General features: G+C 38.5%; 1 protein-coding gene across 8 annotated transcripts in view; it reads right to left on the bottom strand.

Moving 5' to 3' along the window:
- Positions 1-18,951, bottom strand: part of GUCY1A1 (guanylate cyclase 1 soluble subunit alpha 1) — a 60,941-nt gene that overhangs the window by 16,981 nt on the left and 25,009 nt on the right. For all 8 annotated transcript variants that reach the window (XM_072773753.1, XM_072773750.1, XM_072773745.1 and 5 more), the window contains 5 exons: positions 11,215-11,582; positions 7,649-7,710; positions 4,130-4,188; positions 1,934-2,643; positions 76-561 (listed from right to left, as the gene is read on the bottom strand). In XM_072773753.1, the coding sequence (XP_072629854.1) occupies positions 76-561; positions 1,934-2,643; positions 4,130-4,188; positions 7,649-7,710; positions 11,215-11,469 (1,572 nt within the window). In that variant the 5' untranslated portion in view covers positions 11,470-11,582. The remainder of the gene's footprint in view (positions 1-75; positions 562-1,933; positions 2,644-4,129; positions 4,189-7,648; positions 7,711-11,214; positions 11,583-18,951) is intronic.

The following is an 18,951-nucleotide window of genomic DNA, read 5'->3' as shown; positions in this document are numbered from 1 at the left end:
ACTCGGGTCCTAGTGATGATGCTTTTTCCCAGCAACTCTTGCCTGTAAAATGGGCCTTGCCCTCCTCTCCCCTACCTTGTAGACATCCAGCTCCCCACACTGCTGGTCAAAGCGAGTGTAGAGTGCATTGAGCATGGTGATGACCTGCAGCGGCGAGCACTGCGAGCAGATGGCAGTGAACCCCACGATGTCTGAGAAAAGCATGGTGACATTACTGAACTTCTTGGCTTGCACAACCTGCCCTTGCCACAGCTGCTGGGCAACCTCGGAGGGAAATATGGAGCACAGGAGATCCACCGTCTTCTTCTTCTCCTCTTCCAGGGCTTGGTGGGCTTGCTCAAGGGTGGCCTTCAGCTTGCCCAGCCTCTTCTTCAGGCCATCTTGTGCTCTGGCCTGTTCCCCTATCAAGACTACATCCCTCAGTGCATTGTGAATCGGGATATCTGAGAGGTAGAGCCCTCGTCCTGTAAAATCTTCTAATCTGTCCACACAGGGTGACCCCAAGAACAAGATTGCACTGGATTCAACAATGTAGATCATTTGGCCTTTGAGGTCCATGACCTGTGAAGCAAAGGCAAATCAACTGTAAGTTTCCGATACCTTTTTGAGACAAACAGAAAGGCAGACAGTGACAATCCCTTTGTATTTAAATTCTATTTTTTTCTTACTTGCTGAAAAGGAAGAGGACGCTTTCTTGTGGTTTGAATTCCTTGTGCGTTCTAAGATGCACGTGGACGTTTGAAGAGCGGATAGATAGGAGTAACTCTACATAGAGATCAGGATTTTCAGTAAACAATGCAAAAAATCCTTGCTTCAAGGCTTTCTCACTAAGGGGAACGCTGACGCTTCTGCTATTGTATTCTTTCAATAGTAGCAGGCAGTGTAAAGGATCGTGCCAAGGATGCCTCAAGAGACGTGAGGCGGTAGGTGATCATCCTGCTTTACTGAACGAGTGTGAGCAAATATGTGTACGTGTGTTCCCTGCAGCAAAGAGTAGAAATCAACCCAAATGTCCTTCAACAGGGGACTGGCGAAATAGAGGACAACCAAACATTAGGATTCTATGCAGTCATTGTAAAAGGGAAATCAACCTACACCTCATGACATGCAAGAATGCCCAAAACGTGTTGTTTAGTGAAAAAAAGGGAGTTGCAAGTAGCATTTTGTTTTGTTTCACACAGAAAAATGTATCTCACTGTTTTTTTATTTTTTTGGCTGTAATGAACATCTTTCCATAGTACCTATTTTGAACCTTTAGCTCCACTGCTTTTATGATAAAAAGTGGCAAAACTGTTTTCATTGTGGGAACAACCTGCAAATCTCCTGGAATCATGCATGTTCCAAAGTTATATGCATCATAAGCTTCAACGTTAGCTTTGCTCATACCATCAACTATGATTTTGCAAACTCTTTCCTTGGACTAAAAGATTACCCAGATTCTCTACCATGAGGACAACCCCACTCCCCAACATTCTCTAACAGTTAACAAAGTTACTGATTTTCCATGTCTACTAAATATATTGATTTAAAAATCCATCTAGTGGTCTCCTATAAGAAACAAGTAGTTTTTGTATGTTTGTTGCAAGATAATGCCTCTTGTTACTCCCAACTGCCAGCTATTTGATGATGACTGAAAACATATTTTTATATAAATATTTACCTAATTCCATTTATAAAAATGCTCTGAAAGAATTTTAAAAGGTAGATCGCACTCAGTAAATATTTGGGAAGTAATGAATCAAGTAAGCAAGCAAAGGAATGCAGAAAGGATTTTGCTTTAAATTGATTTTTGCCTTAAAATGGTGTCAGACTTGTTTTAAACATGTTTTATCAAAATGTCTCAAGAGATGCATGTATTTTTACCTTTTCATTTCTAGTCCTTAACCAAGAAATGATTTATTTCCTGTTCAAAGTGCCATGACATTTTCCTTACCCTGGAAGATTTCTTCACAGAGTTGTCCCATCTCCTCACTCGGACAACAAACTGCATGTTCAGCATAGTCATGATTCCACTAAACGTCTGGTTGATCTTCGGAGTCAGAACTTCAAAGTACTCTTCAAAATGAGGCTTTCCTTGAAAGTCTCTCCTGTTCATCAGCCTTCGAATGCCATTGCCAAACTGCAGAATGGTCATGTCTTTGTCAAACATGAAATGAAAAGGAAAAGTCTTACAGAAGAGGGAAGCCGGAATCACCAGCGAGGACTGGGGTTTGCCTGGGGACAGGGATGGTTTGGTGCTTTTGACATGAAGGGAGTACAACAAATAGGGTTGATTGACGAACTCGCTGCAATCATTTCGGAAGCAGGGGGGCAGTAGTGACACTTCCACTTCGGTTTCGTACAATATGTGAGCAGCTGCCTTAATGATGCCCGGAAGAATCAGGGACGTGATTCTCTTAGGGAAAAAATAGTAAACATTTAAGAAATCATGATCTTTATCCAGGCACAGAATGGAAGCATCTTCAAACCGGCCTCTCTTTTCTGCTTCTTGGCAGTGGCTGCTCTGTTTCAAAAGGGTGCTGAAGCTATTTAAAAAATCTTTGAGGGTTCCTCCAACCACACCCAAGATGTGTTCATCTTCCTCATAACATATTTTAAAAAGTTCTTCACCGAGAGATTCTTTGACAATTTCCACTGGAACTCCTGAAAGCAAATAATACATTTTCCGCATTATCAAATACATCGTCCTGGAGGGCTGTACTGTTACTACTATTTTTAACACTGAGTTGATGATTTAGTTCCCTTTACGTCTGGTAACAAGAGTTCCAACTACAACAGACCATCTACGTTCAAATTATCTACACAGACTAGTTTCTACAATTCTTGTAACTCCAAATAAAAATTCCCAATCACTTAATCACGAAAGAATGATACATTAAGCATAGCACACAATTTTTAATCTTCCTTAGGAGATTCTTCTTACAAAAGAACAATCAGTATTACAGAATCAAGTTAATTTCAGAAAAAAGCTCTCCCATCATTCTGCTAATGACAAACCAGTACATCTTGATAAAGGAGTACTGTCTCACTTGGAGGTCCTCCATCAGTAGGAATATCAGACAAGAATTTATTTATTTATTTATTTATTTATTTATTTATTTATTTATTTATTTATATTTTTTTTAGGAATGAATTTAAAGTCACTGGTTATGAAACTCCATTTTGTCATTTTCTCTAGAGTTGATGTAAAGTGATTTATAATTTTTTTAAAGCAACACAGCATTCTTGTTGTTTAATGTTACCTAAATGAATATTTGTTTGGAATATATTTACTTCCTGTAACTTCTCCTTCCCTAATCTCCTTTATTCTTTAAATTCTGTGTATCATTTCTTTTTTCCTCATCTGTAATTTGGAAAAACAATAGTGCCCTTTTCATAGCACTGTGGTGATGTGTAGAGACTATATTTAGAACAGTGCCTGGCTCCAAGGAAAGGCTCAGCATGTCAGCCATCGCCATCATCATCATCATCAAATTCTTAATATTGTGTACTTTTAGAAAGATTTAACCCATTGGGCCATGTCCTCCAACATTGAAAAGGATAGTACGACAAAGTTACCCATCCACTTGCCTCTCTCAAATTATTATTTTTTTCTCAAATTATTAATATGAGAACACTGTTAGTCCTTTTTCCCAGGATTGTTTCCAATCTTTAAAAAAATTCTTTATTTTACATTGTTAAATAAAATTTTTCATGCATAAATGAGGAATAATTAGTTATGTTCAAGACCAAAGCATGTAAATGTCTATGAGTCAGCTTCCCATGCGGCCTTATCTATGTGTCAGCAAATAAACATTATAAAGAAGAGGAAATGTTTTCGGTCAAACAAAAATACACAGCAATGAAAAGAATTATTCTTTATGTTAACACAATACATAATGCTGAATACTTCACACTGGAAGTCACCAAAAAATAAATATGAATATTTTAGGAGAAAAGATTAGTTCTACTGAAAATATTAGTTCTATTAGTTCTGCTATTTTCTATTAGTAGAAAATATTTACTGTTCTATTAGTAGAAAATTAATTTTTACTTTTCTATTAGTAGAAAGTATTAGTTTACAGGTAAAATATTAGTTCTGTAAATATAATTACTCCCTAATTAGATATTCTTAAAACAATTCTATTACCTGCTGCAATTGCTTGGTCTGTAATTATTTTTTCCAAGTCTTCTCTTTCCAAAGATTTCCTGAAAACATGTCAACATCTTAAATTATAAACTGACAAATGAATGCTACAACTTCAGATCAGAACATATAGACATGATGACAAAATAATTTGACCTACCTTTTCTGTGGAGGCAAACCTTGATTTATCAAGTTTAGAGGAGAGGAACAAGGACACATGCAACCCAAAACAATGTTGGAAAACCTCAAAACATACCTGATTTGGAGTGTTTCATCATTTTTTGAAGCATATTTACCTTTTCAGTTAACTTTTCCTAGGCTAGTAATATAGAGGTTTACACTGGCAGAGAACCAGAAGTATGAAATGGCCAACTAGGGGGATGGGAAGAAATCTGCCCCGGATTTTTCTGATAACACAATCAAGAAGAAAATTTTACATACTGATGGATTTCACGTTTTAAGTTTCACTATCTTCTTTCCTAAAGCAAATATGTAGTATATCTTGCTTCTGAGTTTAAGGCTCTATATATTTAACTCTCAGGCACTATTACATTGAACTATGTTTATAAAAATTAGTAACTAAAGAAATCTATTCTTTATTCAATCACACTGCATTGGTTTTTACAGAACAGAAGTTGATAATATAATAGCATACATTTTGATTAATGAAAAGTCTTAGTAATTTCGACTGGATGACTCATTTATTGATTTACATTTACCTAATTGTTTTTTGATGGTTTCGGATAGTGACGACTTCTTATGACCAAACTGGCCAAATCACTAATCCACGTGAAAAGACACCTAAGCTTCTATTTGTAGGTCAGTTTGTCATTAGATAAACCAATTTTACAAACAGGCAAAAATCTAAATTTTAAACAAATTTCAGTAAAACACAATACATATAGAAAAGTTTCAAAGTAAGTATTTTTAAGAAGGAAAACTGCTCAGTCCACTATTTTATCACATAAAGGCATGCTGCTTATAATTGTACAAAGTGCTAGGTAGAAATACTTTCTTATCTAAATTGGTTGAGGATCACTACATAATTTTATATCTAGTTTGAATCTAGATGAATCTAGATATCCCCATACCTCTTGTAATATATTACTTTATATGAATCATCTTCAGATTTGCTTATTTTTTAAGCAATTTCTGTTTTTTCTTTTTTTTTCCTAAAGAATGAGAGAATTTCTGCTCAGAGAACCCAGTTCTGCCAATTTTTTGCACCCATGATATGAGATGTGAACAAAACTTAGTCCCAACAGCACATAATACTACTACTGTCAACTGCTGTTGTACATACTGTTATGTATAAGGGTGTAAATATATTTATTATGTTTGTAAAATTCATCCTGTACAATTGCAGATCAAGGTTGCTCTTCTGTGATATACAAGATATTATGTTTTAAAGACCTTCTTGGAATACAATTAGAGAGTTTAGTATTTTGATGTACTAAGACCCATTTTAAGTTTAATATTTTACCTTTGCAAAAACTTTAATTAAAGATGTTATTTTAAAAAGAAAAAATAACAAACAGCACATAAAACAATTAAAAATAAGTCTCCTATCTTTATCTTTTTTTTTTAAAAGGACTAAGCTTGCATATATGCCAGCAAATGTGTGTGTGCTTGTACACACACACATCAGCCATGCACAAATATGATGATATGATCCAAAGATCCCAGGAAAAGAAACAAAGCAAAAGCTCTCTGTGAAGCCAACCCAGAGAGATATCACAATGGCTGCATTAAAATTCATTCACTTAAAAGGTGGGGAGCAAGGGGCTCCAGTCTTCAGTTAAGGACAGTTTATTGTTTTAATACATGGATTTTTTGCTTCTCAAATATAAGATAATAAACAGTCCAAAAAAAAAAAAAAGAGTTATGGTCAGTGGTTGGTAAGCTGAGAGCAGTAGAAATGGCAGCTGACCTTCCAAAATGAGATGGGGAAAAAAGGAAACAAAAAATTATATCCAAGAAACTAAAAAAGCAAAGCAGAGGGAAGCCATTTAGCATATCAGCAGGCAGTCATGAGAAGAAGGTTTGTCATCTTATTTCAACAACTGAATAATTATCATTAAGACAATTTAAAAGTATGATCAGCTCTTTAAGAAATCAAGGAAGTGGTAAAAAAAGTTTTAGATTTCCAAATAAAATGATTTTTATTTTTTTTATTTTTTTAGTTTGAGGTATTTTTAAAGAGATACCCCACTGGGAATACATCCTAACTGAACCCGTGCAACTAGTTTAGGAACATTTCAGAACACAAAGCCCTGAGAATAAATTTGGAGCCAACTGGCTGCCAAGGACTTGAGCAGACAGACACAGTAGCATAGCTAGGGTGACTTGTGGCTATCTTATCAGCTTCGCTGAGAATTAAGGTCAGAGGCATTCTGGAATGCTTTCTGTATCACTCATGTAAATAAAGCTTCTGTCAGACGCATAGATTCACACTTTCTCCTTCTGGACCCCTGCTGATCCCTTCTTGGCTTGCGGGCTGCCTGGAGTCTGGGACCAGTTAGTCAACTGGGAAAATTAAGGATAGATAATCAGCTCATGAGAAATAGACTGATGAATGGATTTATAAAATATTCCCGTAATGGTACTGGTTTGCAAAGCTACAATGTTCATTTCTGCAAATTTGAACACAAGTATTTATCCTATTATTTACACATGAAATAATCCTTGCAACTTCAAGGAATCAAAACCAAGGCCAATCACATTATCTGCCAGCAGTAAATGTGCCAAGATATATTTGAAAAACTATATAAAGCAGATTTTTAAACAAAAACTTCTATATTAACCCTTTACAGAAAGCTTTCTTTAAAAAATGTTCAAAAGACAGGGTGCAAGAATAAAAGTCTAACTGGAACTGATACTCAGCTAGTGCCCACAAATATAACCAAACTGGTTATGAAAATACGGAAACACTTCCCTTGGGATTGATAAACAGCTGTTGCCTCAAGGTTCCTGAGTCAACCCCTTCCTTTTAGCCACCCCCCAACTTTGATTCTTCAATTTCCTCCCGATGCAGCAACTGGAAGTTTAAGCTGTGGGAGGCGGGGGTGGGGGTGGGCACTGGGACCCTGCTCCACCTTTAGGAAGTATCCTGCAGGCAGGGAGCCTGTGCCTATCATCTGGGGTCCCTGCCTTACCTGTTAAGTATTGACAGTACCTCTTAGTTGGAAAGACTAGGCCTGATGGCTTGTTAAAAAGCAGCAGTACACGGCGACATGGTTAAAATCATGGGCTCCAAGAAACCCAGGCTTGAAACTCAGTTGTGCCTTTGCATAAACAGCTGTCAAATCCTAAATATTTTACATGAACCTGGGCTTAGTGATGTATTCAATGTGAAAAATAAATGCACCTACTTTCAGATTAGTAGCAGTTAAAGCACTCAGTCCAGTTCTCACATACCACAGTGATTCGAAACGTGTCGATGCAGACACTAAGTGGTGGCTATTTGCAGGGGTGTCAGTAAGTGTAATGGGAGGTTCACACAACTAAAGTGGTTCAATTTACCTGCTTTCTTTTATTTTGTGTTTTGCCAATGTTCTCTGAAGTGCAAGGTTCAGCCGCTCCAACTAAAAAATGAAAAGAAATGTTTTAAGCATTCCCTTAAATCATAATTCATTTGAAGATACATATTTTTAAGATTTGTCCTGAAAGTTTCTATCGAGCAGAAACATGATTACTTTAATGGTGAGCGTGGTGAATTTATGCTTCGGAAACGGAGACTGATTTTCTAGACGTTTCTCCAATCTGGGAAGAAACAATGAGCTTTGGCTAATTTGAGTTTGGATGTGGGCTGTGGCTCACAGGCTTTTTGCCCTTTGTGGGTGGTCTCGCTGACAGCCACAAAACAAGCTGAGTTGAGGTCCAAATAGAAGACTCCAGTTTGGTAGTGCCAGGTCTTCCACGAAGGAATGGTGGGCACCACTTCCTCTGGGTCAGGAAATCCTCTTGGATGTGTTGCCAATACTTCAGTGTGAGCGGGGCTCAAGCCAAGCAAATTCCTGTTCTCACACCCAGCCCCCCACTGACTTTCTCAACTACAAATGTGGATTTATGTTTCATATTTCATTTACATGTCCTGGCCTAGAAAAGTCTGGAGCTATCTGTCTTTCCCTTTTCCCTAATCCCTTAAATCCAAGCTTTCACCAATGTCCGTTGATCACTGATTTCAAACAAATCTTGCATTTACCTTAACTTGTACTAATTTCCTTTCTTTAAACCAATTGTTTTCATCAAATACTTACACTTTTACTCTCTTCTATTGATTTCTGAGTATTTCATGAGTTTTTCCACATTCTAAGTTATTTGTATGTAATCCTTGATGCTTCAGAAATACTTGATTATCTATTAATCTCTCTTAATCGCGTGTTTTCTCTAGTTGGTAAGTGGGATGTAGAGCGTTGGTTAGCAGTGCTGCCAATGTTTTGCATTCCATATAAAAACCATATGTATCTATACGTGTATTTATGTAATTGTTGATTCTTTCTGTAGTTTGTCCAGAGGAAAGTGAAGAATTTTCTGGTTATGCTCCAAGTTGGGAAATTCCTTTTTCCCTAACAACTATTTATATCCCTCTTACAGTTTCCACTGGTCAAGTGAGGCAGCAGAGTTAAGCAAAATAGAACAAGCTTCTGTTTTAATAAAATGAGTTATGGGAAGGACTTTCAGTTTTAAAGTGCATATAGAGCTCAGGGGGAAAAATCTAGAATTTATTGAAAAAAAAAAAACAGAAATGAAAAGTTTGCATCGGATGAGCAATAACATAACACCTTTTCAGGCCCTTCTATTCTGCTACTCTGGAATGACAGCTCCCTATTCTAAATCTGCTAAGGATATTTACCCCCTCCTCTGCCAGAAAAAACCCAAACAAACCCAAAACACCACGATTGCATAGTTAAATTTAATTATCTAAAACAAGAACTATAATGTTGTCAAATGCTGTTTTGAGCCTCTCCTTTAGGTTGCTGATAGGATTAAAACTAAACAGTAGGCTAAGCATTAAATCTGTCTACATAAAAAAGAATCAATTAAAAAAAGCTGTATTTGATCAAAGACACGCTGATGTTTGGACAGTTGATGAAATAATCTACACTGAATACCATACAGTCCAAAAACATCTGGTAGTGGGACATTTACTGTCATGAGGCAAATGGCCTCAGTTGTCAGAGTTCTACCTTTTATCCCTAGAGGTCCTATAGCTTTGCCTTCCCTGCTACGTGACGCTGTAGTCAAATTTTGATGGTTATTCCTGTGAGTTCACAAACAACACAGATTATTCTAAATAAAGAACCAGAGAAAAGGTAAAATGTCATTTAGAGTTGGTATTCAGAGTGTTTTAAAAAGAGATTCCAACATGTGTCTGACTTCAATGGCAGGAATTCAAAATTTATCAAACAAAATAATGAAGCCAACATGGTAATGACAGGACCCAGGGAAAATATGGAAGCTCTCCAGCCTTCCCATCCTCACCATCTGTTCATCTCTGTGCATCTCACTCTGTTCTTGGAAATGAGAGTCTCAACCACTTCCCAGACGATGATGCCAACCAACTCCCTGAGAAGGATGACATCGCTCATCCTAGCCAAAGCTGGCTGTCTAGTAACTTGGGTGGGGTGAGAATAAGGAAATATTTCCATTTCAAAGACCATTAACCAAAGTACTATTGTGCTAATACTGTATTTGAAGTAAGTTCCTCCAACTTTCTGCTGATTCTAATTTCTCCATCTTCAAGATTCAATGCTAGTCTCTTCTTTCTCAGTCGCTCTAGTCATTCTGTTGACAGCAGTACTTGTTCTTCCCTTCGAAAGTTGTGCGACTGTAAAAGTCAAGTCGTTTAACCTCCCAGGTCCTTCCTGGGAATGAAACAAGATGACCTCTGAAGTTCCTTTAAGTTTCAAAACTCAGTAGCCTGTGGTTCTTCAGCGCTCCACCCAAAGCAGAGGGGTGGTATTGGGTTAACAGAAAATTTTCAGTGATTATAGCTGGAGTCGGATTAGATCAATGTGCTATCTCCCAGATTAAGTGAGTTCATATAAAACTGTGAACACTGCCAGAGGGTGGAAGACATCATGAAGACTTTTCAGTTGCTCTTCTCTTTAGCCCTGCAGGAGGAGAGGAACTCTCCACATATCCCTGCATTCCTAAGATATGTGACCTCATTAGGGACGTGTCCTGTCCCCAGGGATGTCTTATAGGTGGATTACAGAAGGTGCTCCAGATTTTGAAGTGGCACGAGGCTAGGCAGTTCACAGAGCTGTATCAAGAAGTGCTCAAGCTAGGGGCACCTCGGTGGCTAAGTGGTTGAGTGTCTGCCTTTGGCTTAGGTCGTGATCCCGGGGTCCTGGGATCGAGTCTGACATTAGGCTCCCAGCAGGGAGCCTGCTTCTTCCTCTGCCTTAGTCTCTGCCTCTCTCTGTCTCTCATGAATAAATAAATAAAATCTTTAAAAAAAAAAAGAAGAAGAAGAAGTGTCGGGAGCTAATTTGCAAGCACTGGGCCATGACCTTGACTCAAGGAAGCAGGTCAAGCCTGGCTTGTGCAGAGACTTCAGACACAGAGCTGGAGGTGGAAACGGAGATTTTCCCACCTCCACAAATGGGCAGGGAACATATAACGCTCTTTGGAATTAGAAGAAAATGGATAGAAAAGAAGTCATTCTTCAAGGAATTTAATTTTAAGATAATAGCTAACAACTACCTAAGGCACTTAAGGGATGGCAAGGGCCATGGATTATTTCAGACCATGCTCATTAAAACTCTAGGGAGTAGGTACTGTTATTACTACCATTTTACAATAAGGAAGTGAGGATAAGAGGGGCTAAGCAGTTGCTCAAAGTCATAAAGTTCATCAGAGTGCAGGACCCTTTAAAAGAATTCAAGATCTTAAACGTTTTAAGATTAAACATAATTTAAGAACATGATCATTTTCAAGGAGTGTGTTTATATGTTTCCAGGAAACAGTCTACATCTATTATAGCCTTGAAAGTGAGAAAGCACGCGTTTACATTTTCCTTTAAAAATACTCGTTTACAATTTTCAAAATATCAGTAAAATCTCAAAAGGGCAAGCACTCACCTCAGGAAAGATCAGTTTGCAAATACTCTCTGCTAAAGTGTGAAGATAGACTCGGCTCCTACTGGTCTTTCTTTGAGGAAGACTTCTTTGTACATTCTTCTCAGGGACATCCTGACAGATGGGCAGAGTTGCTTTGCCACTTTCTGAGGTTCCCGCTACCTCTTCTCCTGGCTCTTTGGGAACCTGCCCAGGTGCCAGTAAGGACAAAGGGCACTCCCCTGTGATCTTGAGATCCTTCAGCTTCGTGCAGAACATGGTGTTAGTGGCCTCTCACCCTGCTGTGGATCACCTCCGGGAAAGCTGTTCTTCTTATGCGGAGTGACAAATGGAAGCCACTAGCAGATCAAGAATACGGGTGACTGGAGTGTCTATGGGTAGTAGGAAGTCAGAACAGAAAGAGAAGTGATTTTGTATACTTACGAAAACAGAAAAAGACAGGTGTCAAAAGGCAAAGACCTCATATTCATATATCATTTCCAAGTAGACAGAAAATTCTGGTGGACATGTCAGTTACAGAATGGATGAAATATTTGGTAAAGATCTTTAATGTGTGTATATTAGTAAAATACTTGGTTTTAGTATTTTTCAAATGGAACAGAGCTGCATTCCACATGTCCCTACCACAAACTACTGATTTCCATTTTTATAGCCCACTTGGTCTACTTTGATTCCAAAAGAGTGAAACTTTATGGTTTTATGATAAAAGCCAAGTATTAGGGAAGCCCAGGTGGTGCAGCGGTTTAGTGCCGCCTGCTGCCCAGGGCGTGATCCTGGAAACCCGGGATCGAGTCCCATGTCGGGCTCCCTGCATGGAGCCTGCTTCTCCCTCTGCCTGTGTCTCTGCCTCTCTCTTTCTGTGTCTCTATGAATAAATAAAATAAAAAAAATCTTTAAAAAAAATAAAAGCCAAGTATAAATCTATGTCTTAGTGCTAGTCTTACTACATTCTCATTATGCTCCTCTTTCCAAAAAATCAGGATAGCAGAAACCAGTGTCTCCCAATATGGAAAAAAAAATATATTTAGTGCTACTCAAGTATATGTTTATGGATCTAAAATGCTGAATTTTAGATGAAAAAAAAGATTAATTGAAATGTTAATTCAAAAAGAAGATGCTTGTTTCTATAAATAGCAAAGGAATTTTGAAATATCATCAAAATGAAAAACAAATAATATTTTTTTCAAAGAACTGATCCCTAAGATCATGCCATTGGATTTGCAGGGGTCTCTGGATCTGAGTCTAGATGACACTGGAGTACACCAAGAAAGTCTCTCTCCCAGAGGCCCGCTGAAAACATATGTGCGGCTATTCCAGCATGTTTCCCTTGTAATTTTGTTTGTATTGATGTTGTGACTGTGAATCTCCACACACAATCCACAACCAAATAACTAGTTATCTGTCACTGAAACCGTCTGGTTAGTAATGCAGCTTGTCAGCCATACTAATGGTCTTGATTAACTGGGTTCACCAACTGCTTCCATTCTTTGAAACACACACACACACACACACACACACACACACAGAGTGAAAAGGAGTGCAAAAAGAGCCCAAGCTTACTTACTTCCTATGATGCAAGGTGCTGGGGAGTCTGTGTTTACAGTTAAGCCTCACACAAACCATATGACACATTATTGTTATTCTCACGGCGCCAGAGGCTCAACAGTTGAGGTTATTTTCTTTCATTTGACATGCCAGAAAGTGACAGCTAGGCTTCAAATCTAGGTCCATGTCACACCAGGGCCAATGTATTTTCTATGAACCTAAACTCCTAGACCAGTTTCTACGTAATCAGGCTTAGGTCATAAACTAGGATTCATTTAAAGATATGGTTTACATATTTATATTAAAAAACAAACAATAACATAATTCTCCTGCTCACAGGCTGGTAGCAGCTGAATCATCCAGGATAAAGCCTTATACTTCAGTCTTTAGAACTGGAGATCAATTATTCCTTTTCTTTTCTGTGTGCCTCAATACTCTTAATATGTTCTTAATGTGTGTAAGTAACAGCTTGTAATTTGTCGCAGATAAGTTCTCTAATAAGTTTAGGACAATGGACAATTCATTTGCTGAACTGGGACAAATAAGGAAGCTACATTTGTCATCTGATGGCCCTTGGGTGTGTCGTAGGTTATTAGGTATGGGGGAAAGATTATGGATGCTGACAGGCCAATAGAAGCTGCCAGTACTCTCTGTGAAAGCCCTACCCCAAATCTGTGATCATATGTAATTTATGAATCTGCAAGAAGATACAAGGAAGAGCCTATCTATTCACGAACAGAAAACACTTTCTGCCAGAATAGAATAGGGAGCTCTCTCAGCAGGCTACTGAGTGACCCAAAGTAATCTGGTGATAGAGAAAATGGTTACTTGGAGTCTGAAAGACCTAAAAATCCAAGGTACTCAACCACCTTTAAGATTCAATTCTGGGGTGGGGGGGATCCCTGGTTGGCTCAGGGGTTGAGCGCCTGCCTTCAGCCCAGGGCGTGATCCTGGAGTCCCGGGATCAAGTCCCGCGTTGGGCTCCCTGCATGGAGCCTGCTTCCCCCTCTGCCTGTGTCTCTGCCTCTCTCTCTCTCTCTCTCTGTGTCTCTCATGAATAAATATTTAAAAAGAAAAAAGATTCAATTCTGAGAAAATATATGTTTCTCATTCTTTACTACATTCGAATGTAGCTATTACTATGCACTAACTCCCGTCCTCATACATGCTTTAGATCAGTGGACAGTGGGCCTTTCTGTAAAGGGCCAGAGAGAGATAATTTCAGTTTTGTGGGTTTCTATCAATGACTTAACGCCTGCCATTTCAGCATGAAAGCAACCACAGCTGATATACGAAGGAATGGTATGGATGTGTTCCAATACAACTGAATTTGCAAAAACAGGCTGTGGACTTGGCCCTCAGATGGGTCCTATCCATTTGGATCCAGCCATAGCTTGCTGACCTCTGGTTATAGAAAGCTGAGCAGGTTAACTGAAGCATTTTAAGCCAAATATAATTCTGCCTATAGGACCGGAGCTACTTCCTCATCTCCTCTACCCACCCCACCCTCAAAATATAGCAGCCTTTGTGCATCTGTTTTGTTCAACTTGAAAGTAAAAAAAAAAAAGACAGCATAGTAGATAATATTAAATAACCATAAAAATTATAATACCATTATTGTACATAATTTTTAGGAAGAAAAGCTATATTAACTGAATGCCATGATTTCAATTATATCAAGATACGACCATAATAACTAGAAGAAGAAAGTATTCAAAAAAAAAAGGAAAGCAAAAAAATAAATTAGAAGATTCTAGATTGGATCCGATGAAGGTATAGAACTGCTCCCTGAAATAAATTATTCTGGTACATATCAGAATTTTAGTTTGGGACTTAGGAGTTTGACAAAATACAGTTTATGATAACGTCTCCCATTAACTTTAGGCTTTTCATTAATGTTGGATTTCAACCCTTGTCCCTAAACCCAATACTTTGATTCCCAGCCTCCTATGCAATCTCAGAAGGATAAAACGGACCAGTCAACCTTGAAATTCTCTCTTCTCTGGGTTGCACAGCACTGTAATTTCCAGAAAATGTGTCTAACACTGTTTTTTACTAAGTAAAAACAGCAACAGGAAACAACTTGTACTTAGTTTAAGATCAGTTAAGTGTTTAATCTCATTAAATCACATATATATAAACAAGCTAATTAGCATTCTTCATCTGCTCAACCGATGAAATTACATTACGAAACAGATGTACTCAACGCTGATACCTTGGAAACCTGTTTGCCTTGTGTCTGCCTGCTAGGAATACAGAAAATGTTCTTCAACTAAACCAGTGATGATTTTTAGGTGTAACCTTAGCAGTGACTCTGGAAATGGTTTGGTCAGTGGCTGAACACAGTAGATAGCCGGTTGTAGAAATGAGAGTAACACAGTAAAGGAAAAACAAATTAATTAAAGTAATGAACTTGGTGACAAGGCCTTGGCAAGCAGTGGGATATATGTTCTCAGAAACTCAGAGAGGTATTTGCCATCTTCAAGGTTGATGATTAAACAGCTTCCAGATACACTGAATGCCCTCTCCCTTTTAGTAGTAAGTGATTAACTCCGTTATGGTGGGAATAATGACCCAGCTTTTGGCCTCATATTAATAACCAGGATGCATGATTGTTCAGGTAAAGAGGCTATCCATCATTTAAACTCTAGAGTTACACACAAAAATCTTGTTTCCTACTTATAAAAAGACCAGAGAGAGGGATGCCTGGGTGGCTCAGTGGTTGAGCGTCTGCCTTTGACCCAGGCCCTGATCCTGGAGTCCTGGGATCAAGTCCCACATCAGGCTCCCTGCAGGGAGCCTGCTTCTCCCTCTGCCTGTGTCTCTGCCTCTCTCTCTGTGTCTCTCATGAATAAATAAATAAAATCTTTTTAAAAAAAATTAAAAGACTAGAGAGAAAATAACCCATAAGGACTCTGCCACAGAAAGCCTCTTTTACAACAGCAAGTCTTAAAGAGCAGATTTCAAATTAGAAATTGGGGTGTGTGGGAGGAGCCCAAGAACGAAGTCTCCATAGTAAAAGCAAACAGTTACATCCACTGTCCAATATTGGGCCTAGGACCTAGCCCTGCCAAAATCTGTGGTTAAAGAGATATATGTGTTTTAAGATCAAATTCCAAAGTCTAAATTTTTAAGAGTAGCTGAAAGGAGAAGAGAATTTGGAAACACAAAATGCCTTAGTGAGGACAAAGTTTGCATACAGTAGCACAAACTCATCACCATTTTCATAAACTGGTGTCAAGCTTAATTTTCAGGCAGACCAGAAATCTAAAGCTTTTATTCTTCAAAAATTGAAAAAAAATCAAATAAAACTCCATAAACCAGCCTTTTACGGTGTGTTTCTTTTCCTTTTGCAGTGGGAAATATTTATAGAACTTTCCTCTGTGATATATCAGGAAAGCAGGACAAAGTACTAGAAAAACTGGTATGAATGTCCAAGTCACTCCAGTACTAAGTTAAAAAATAAAAGCAAGCAAATATCAGATTCTTTTATCTCCTCATGCTTCCCTAGCTTTAGCATTATCTCTGCTAGGTATGGGGGATGATTATGGATGCGGACAGGCCAGTAGAACCTGCCACTACTCTCTGTTACTTATAGTCCTACCCCAAATCTGTGATATGTAATTTATGAATCATACATCTTGAAAGATCAAGCCTTGGGTGCTGTGTTCATTTCCTTAAGAAATATTTATTCCTAAGTCTACAACTCCCTGGCTTTTGCTTCCACTGTGTTACTGACACTTTCCTTGCTCAATTCAGTGACAATTTCTGAAAAGTTAAAGCTCATGAACCTTTTGGGTTTTAACATACTTGATGAATTCACCATGCCATTTGCATTTTCTTTTTCATAATCTCCACTGCCACTGATTCTTTGATACTTCTACTGCATTTACTCCTCATTCTGCTCAATAGGTATTTGTGGATGGTCTACTTTGTGTTAGGCATTCTTTTAGATGCAGAATAAAGGACATTGCCTGGCCTCTTGGAGTTTACATCTGGCAGGGGAACTATTTCAGACACTTCAGTGCTATATGTGATGCATGCTACAGAAAGGGGAAGTGCACAGCAAGTGCTCTGAGTGTGCAAACCAGGGATCCAGACCCTGTCCCAGGAGGAAGAGACATCTGAGCTGAGATGTGACCCTGAACTGGGTCAAGAAAGTTCCAAACGGAACAGCATTGCTTGGAGGCCAAGACAGATCTGGTCATGTTCTAGGAACCAAGATAATTCCAGCATGGCTAGAGCATGGGGTCAGGGAGAGCAAGGTGGTAGGGAAGGGAGCTGAGACAGGCAGAGGCCAGGATTGTGGAGGGCTCTCCAAACCTTGTTAAACAAAGAAAACTATTCTAAGAGCAACCACCTAAAAGACTAAGAAGGAAGAATGTGAATAGATTGGATTGTATTTTTAAAAGATTATTTGGAGTGGAGAATGAGGAATGTGTCAGAGTTGGACAGGAGGCTGATCTGGGTTGGACTAAAATAATGACCTTAGGATGAAAAAGTGGATCAATTCCAGAAGTATTTCAGCTAGAGAATCTATAGCCCTTGGCTACTGACTGGATATGAGGGCTGAAGGAGAGCAAGGACATATTCCTCCAACTGTACTTCTCGATACCATAGCCAAGAAAGGAGTCCAGGGCCCGTGGAGAGCAACCAAGAGTCCATAATCCATTTCCCATGACTTTGGTTATTCAATCATAACTGAGCCCAGATTTTGGGTTTTCACTATTACATAACACCTTGTGGGAGTCAGAGTGCTCCAACTTTCCTGCTAAAATCTCCTTTTGGAAAGTAATTTCTCCTTCAAAAGCCCAGACGTGGGAAAGCGGACTCCAGTTTATGTTACAAAACAGAGCATTCACCTTCCAACACTGCATGTGCATGTATGCATAAGGTGTCTCCAGCGATCTGTGAGAGTGAAGGCTACTTACCTTGAATTTTTGTTACCGGAGAGCCCATACTGTCAACCTTTCCGAAACAAAGAAGTGAGCTCTAAGGGCAACAGCAACCTCAGTTGTGTGACCAAAATACTAGAAATTCCCCCTCACCTGATGTCAACTGCCTCACCAAAGCTACAGTAGCCATGCAACTTATGTTTTATAATAATTATAATAATAGTTGTATCTAGTACTGATAATTATAATTTAATAAACTGTATTCTCTCTCTTTACAATTTATTTATTTGAGGGAGAGAGAGAGAGTGTGTGTGTGTATATGTGAGGGTGGGTCAGAGAGAGAGAGAAGTATACTCTACTGAGCATAGAGTCCCACATGGGGCTTGATGCCAGGACCCCGAGATTACAACCTGAGCCAAAATCAACAGTCGACACTCAATTGACTGAGCCACCCAGGTGCCCCAAATTGTATTACTGCTTTATTAAAAATAAGGTGGGTGTGACTCACAATCTGTTTTCACTGGAATTGGGAGCAATTCTCTAATATCTGTAAAGTAACACCAGAGTTTAGTATAGTCTATAGCAGGGAGATTTTAACTCTAACAATTAGCATTATGTGATTCTCAATTTTTATATCCAAATGTTTACATCCAAATGTTTTATACCTAAAGAGCAAAACTTTTGGGAGGATAAATCCTAAATCTCTATGTTCAGGACTTTCTAGTGTGATTATCACTGAAATTTGAATACATGCACTTAGTATGTCTTCAAGTTAAATACCATTACCACTTACGGTAGGTCATGTAGGTCATGTGGAAATCAGATAAATATTTCAATATTTTGTCCCTGAAATACATAAAACAATTTCCTGCAGCTATTTCTGTAATTCCCATCATTGTTCTATGACTAAAATAGCTCCTTAGAGACTTAGTCATTTAAAAATCTATTTACTGAAAATATAACAATTATTATGGAAGAAGCTAAATGAGAAATGGAGTTCCCTTTTACATCATAAAAATTCTTTTTGTTTCTATCAATTTTCATATAAATACTGTGTATTTCTGTGATGTGAACTGGCTCATACGCAGTCCTAAAGAGGGCATAATGTCCGTATAAAGTAGCAGCCATGCTGGATTTCCAACCACCTTGTGGTCTTCCTCCTACCTCAGTCTGACCACTGTCCCATCTTGGAAGTACTTATTAGACCTTTCCTCTATTTTTCCCCTTGTCTCCATAACTCAGCAGGCTCAGCACTTTCTTATAATTTATTCAGCTTTTCCCCTAATATCAGGCCTATCAT

The sequence above is a fragment of the Canis lupus genome, chromosome 13 (assembly GCF_048164855.1).
Source record: "Canis lupus baileyi chromosome 13, mCanLup2.hap1, whole genome shotgun sequence".
Classification (NCBI taxonomy): domain Eukaryota; kingdom Metazoa; phylum Chordata; class Mammalia; order Carnivora; family Canidae; genus Canis; species Canis lupus.
Note: the sequence above shows the minus strand (reverse complement) of the source record. Positions and strands in the feature narration are given on the sequence as shown.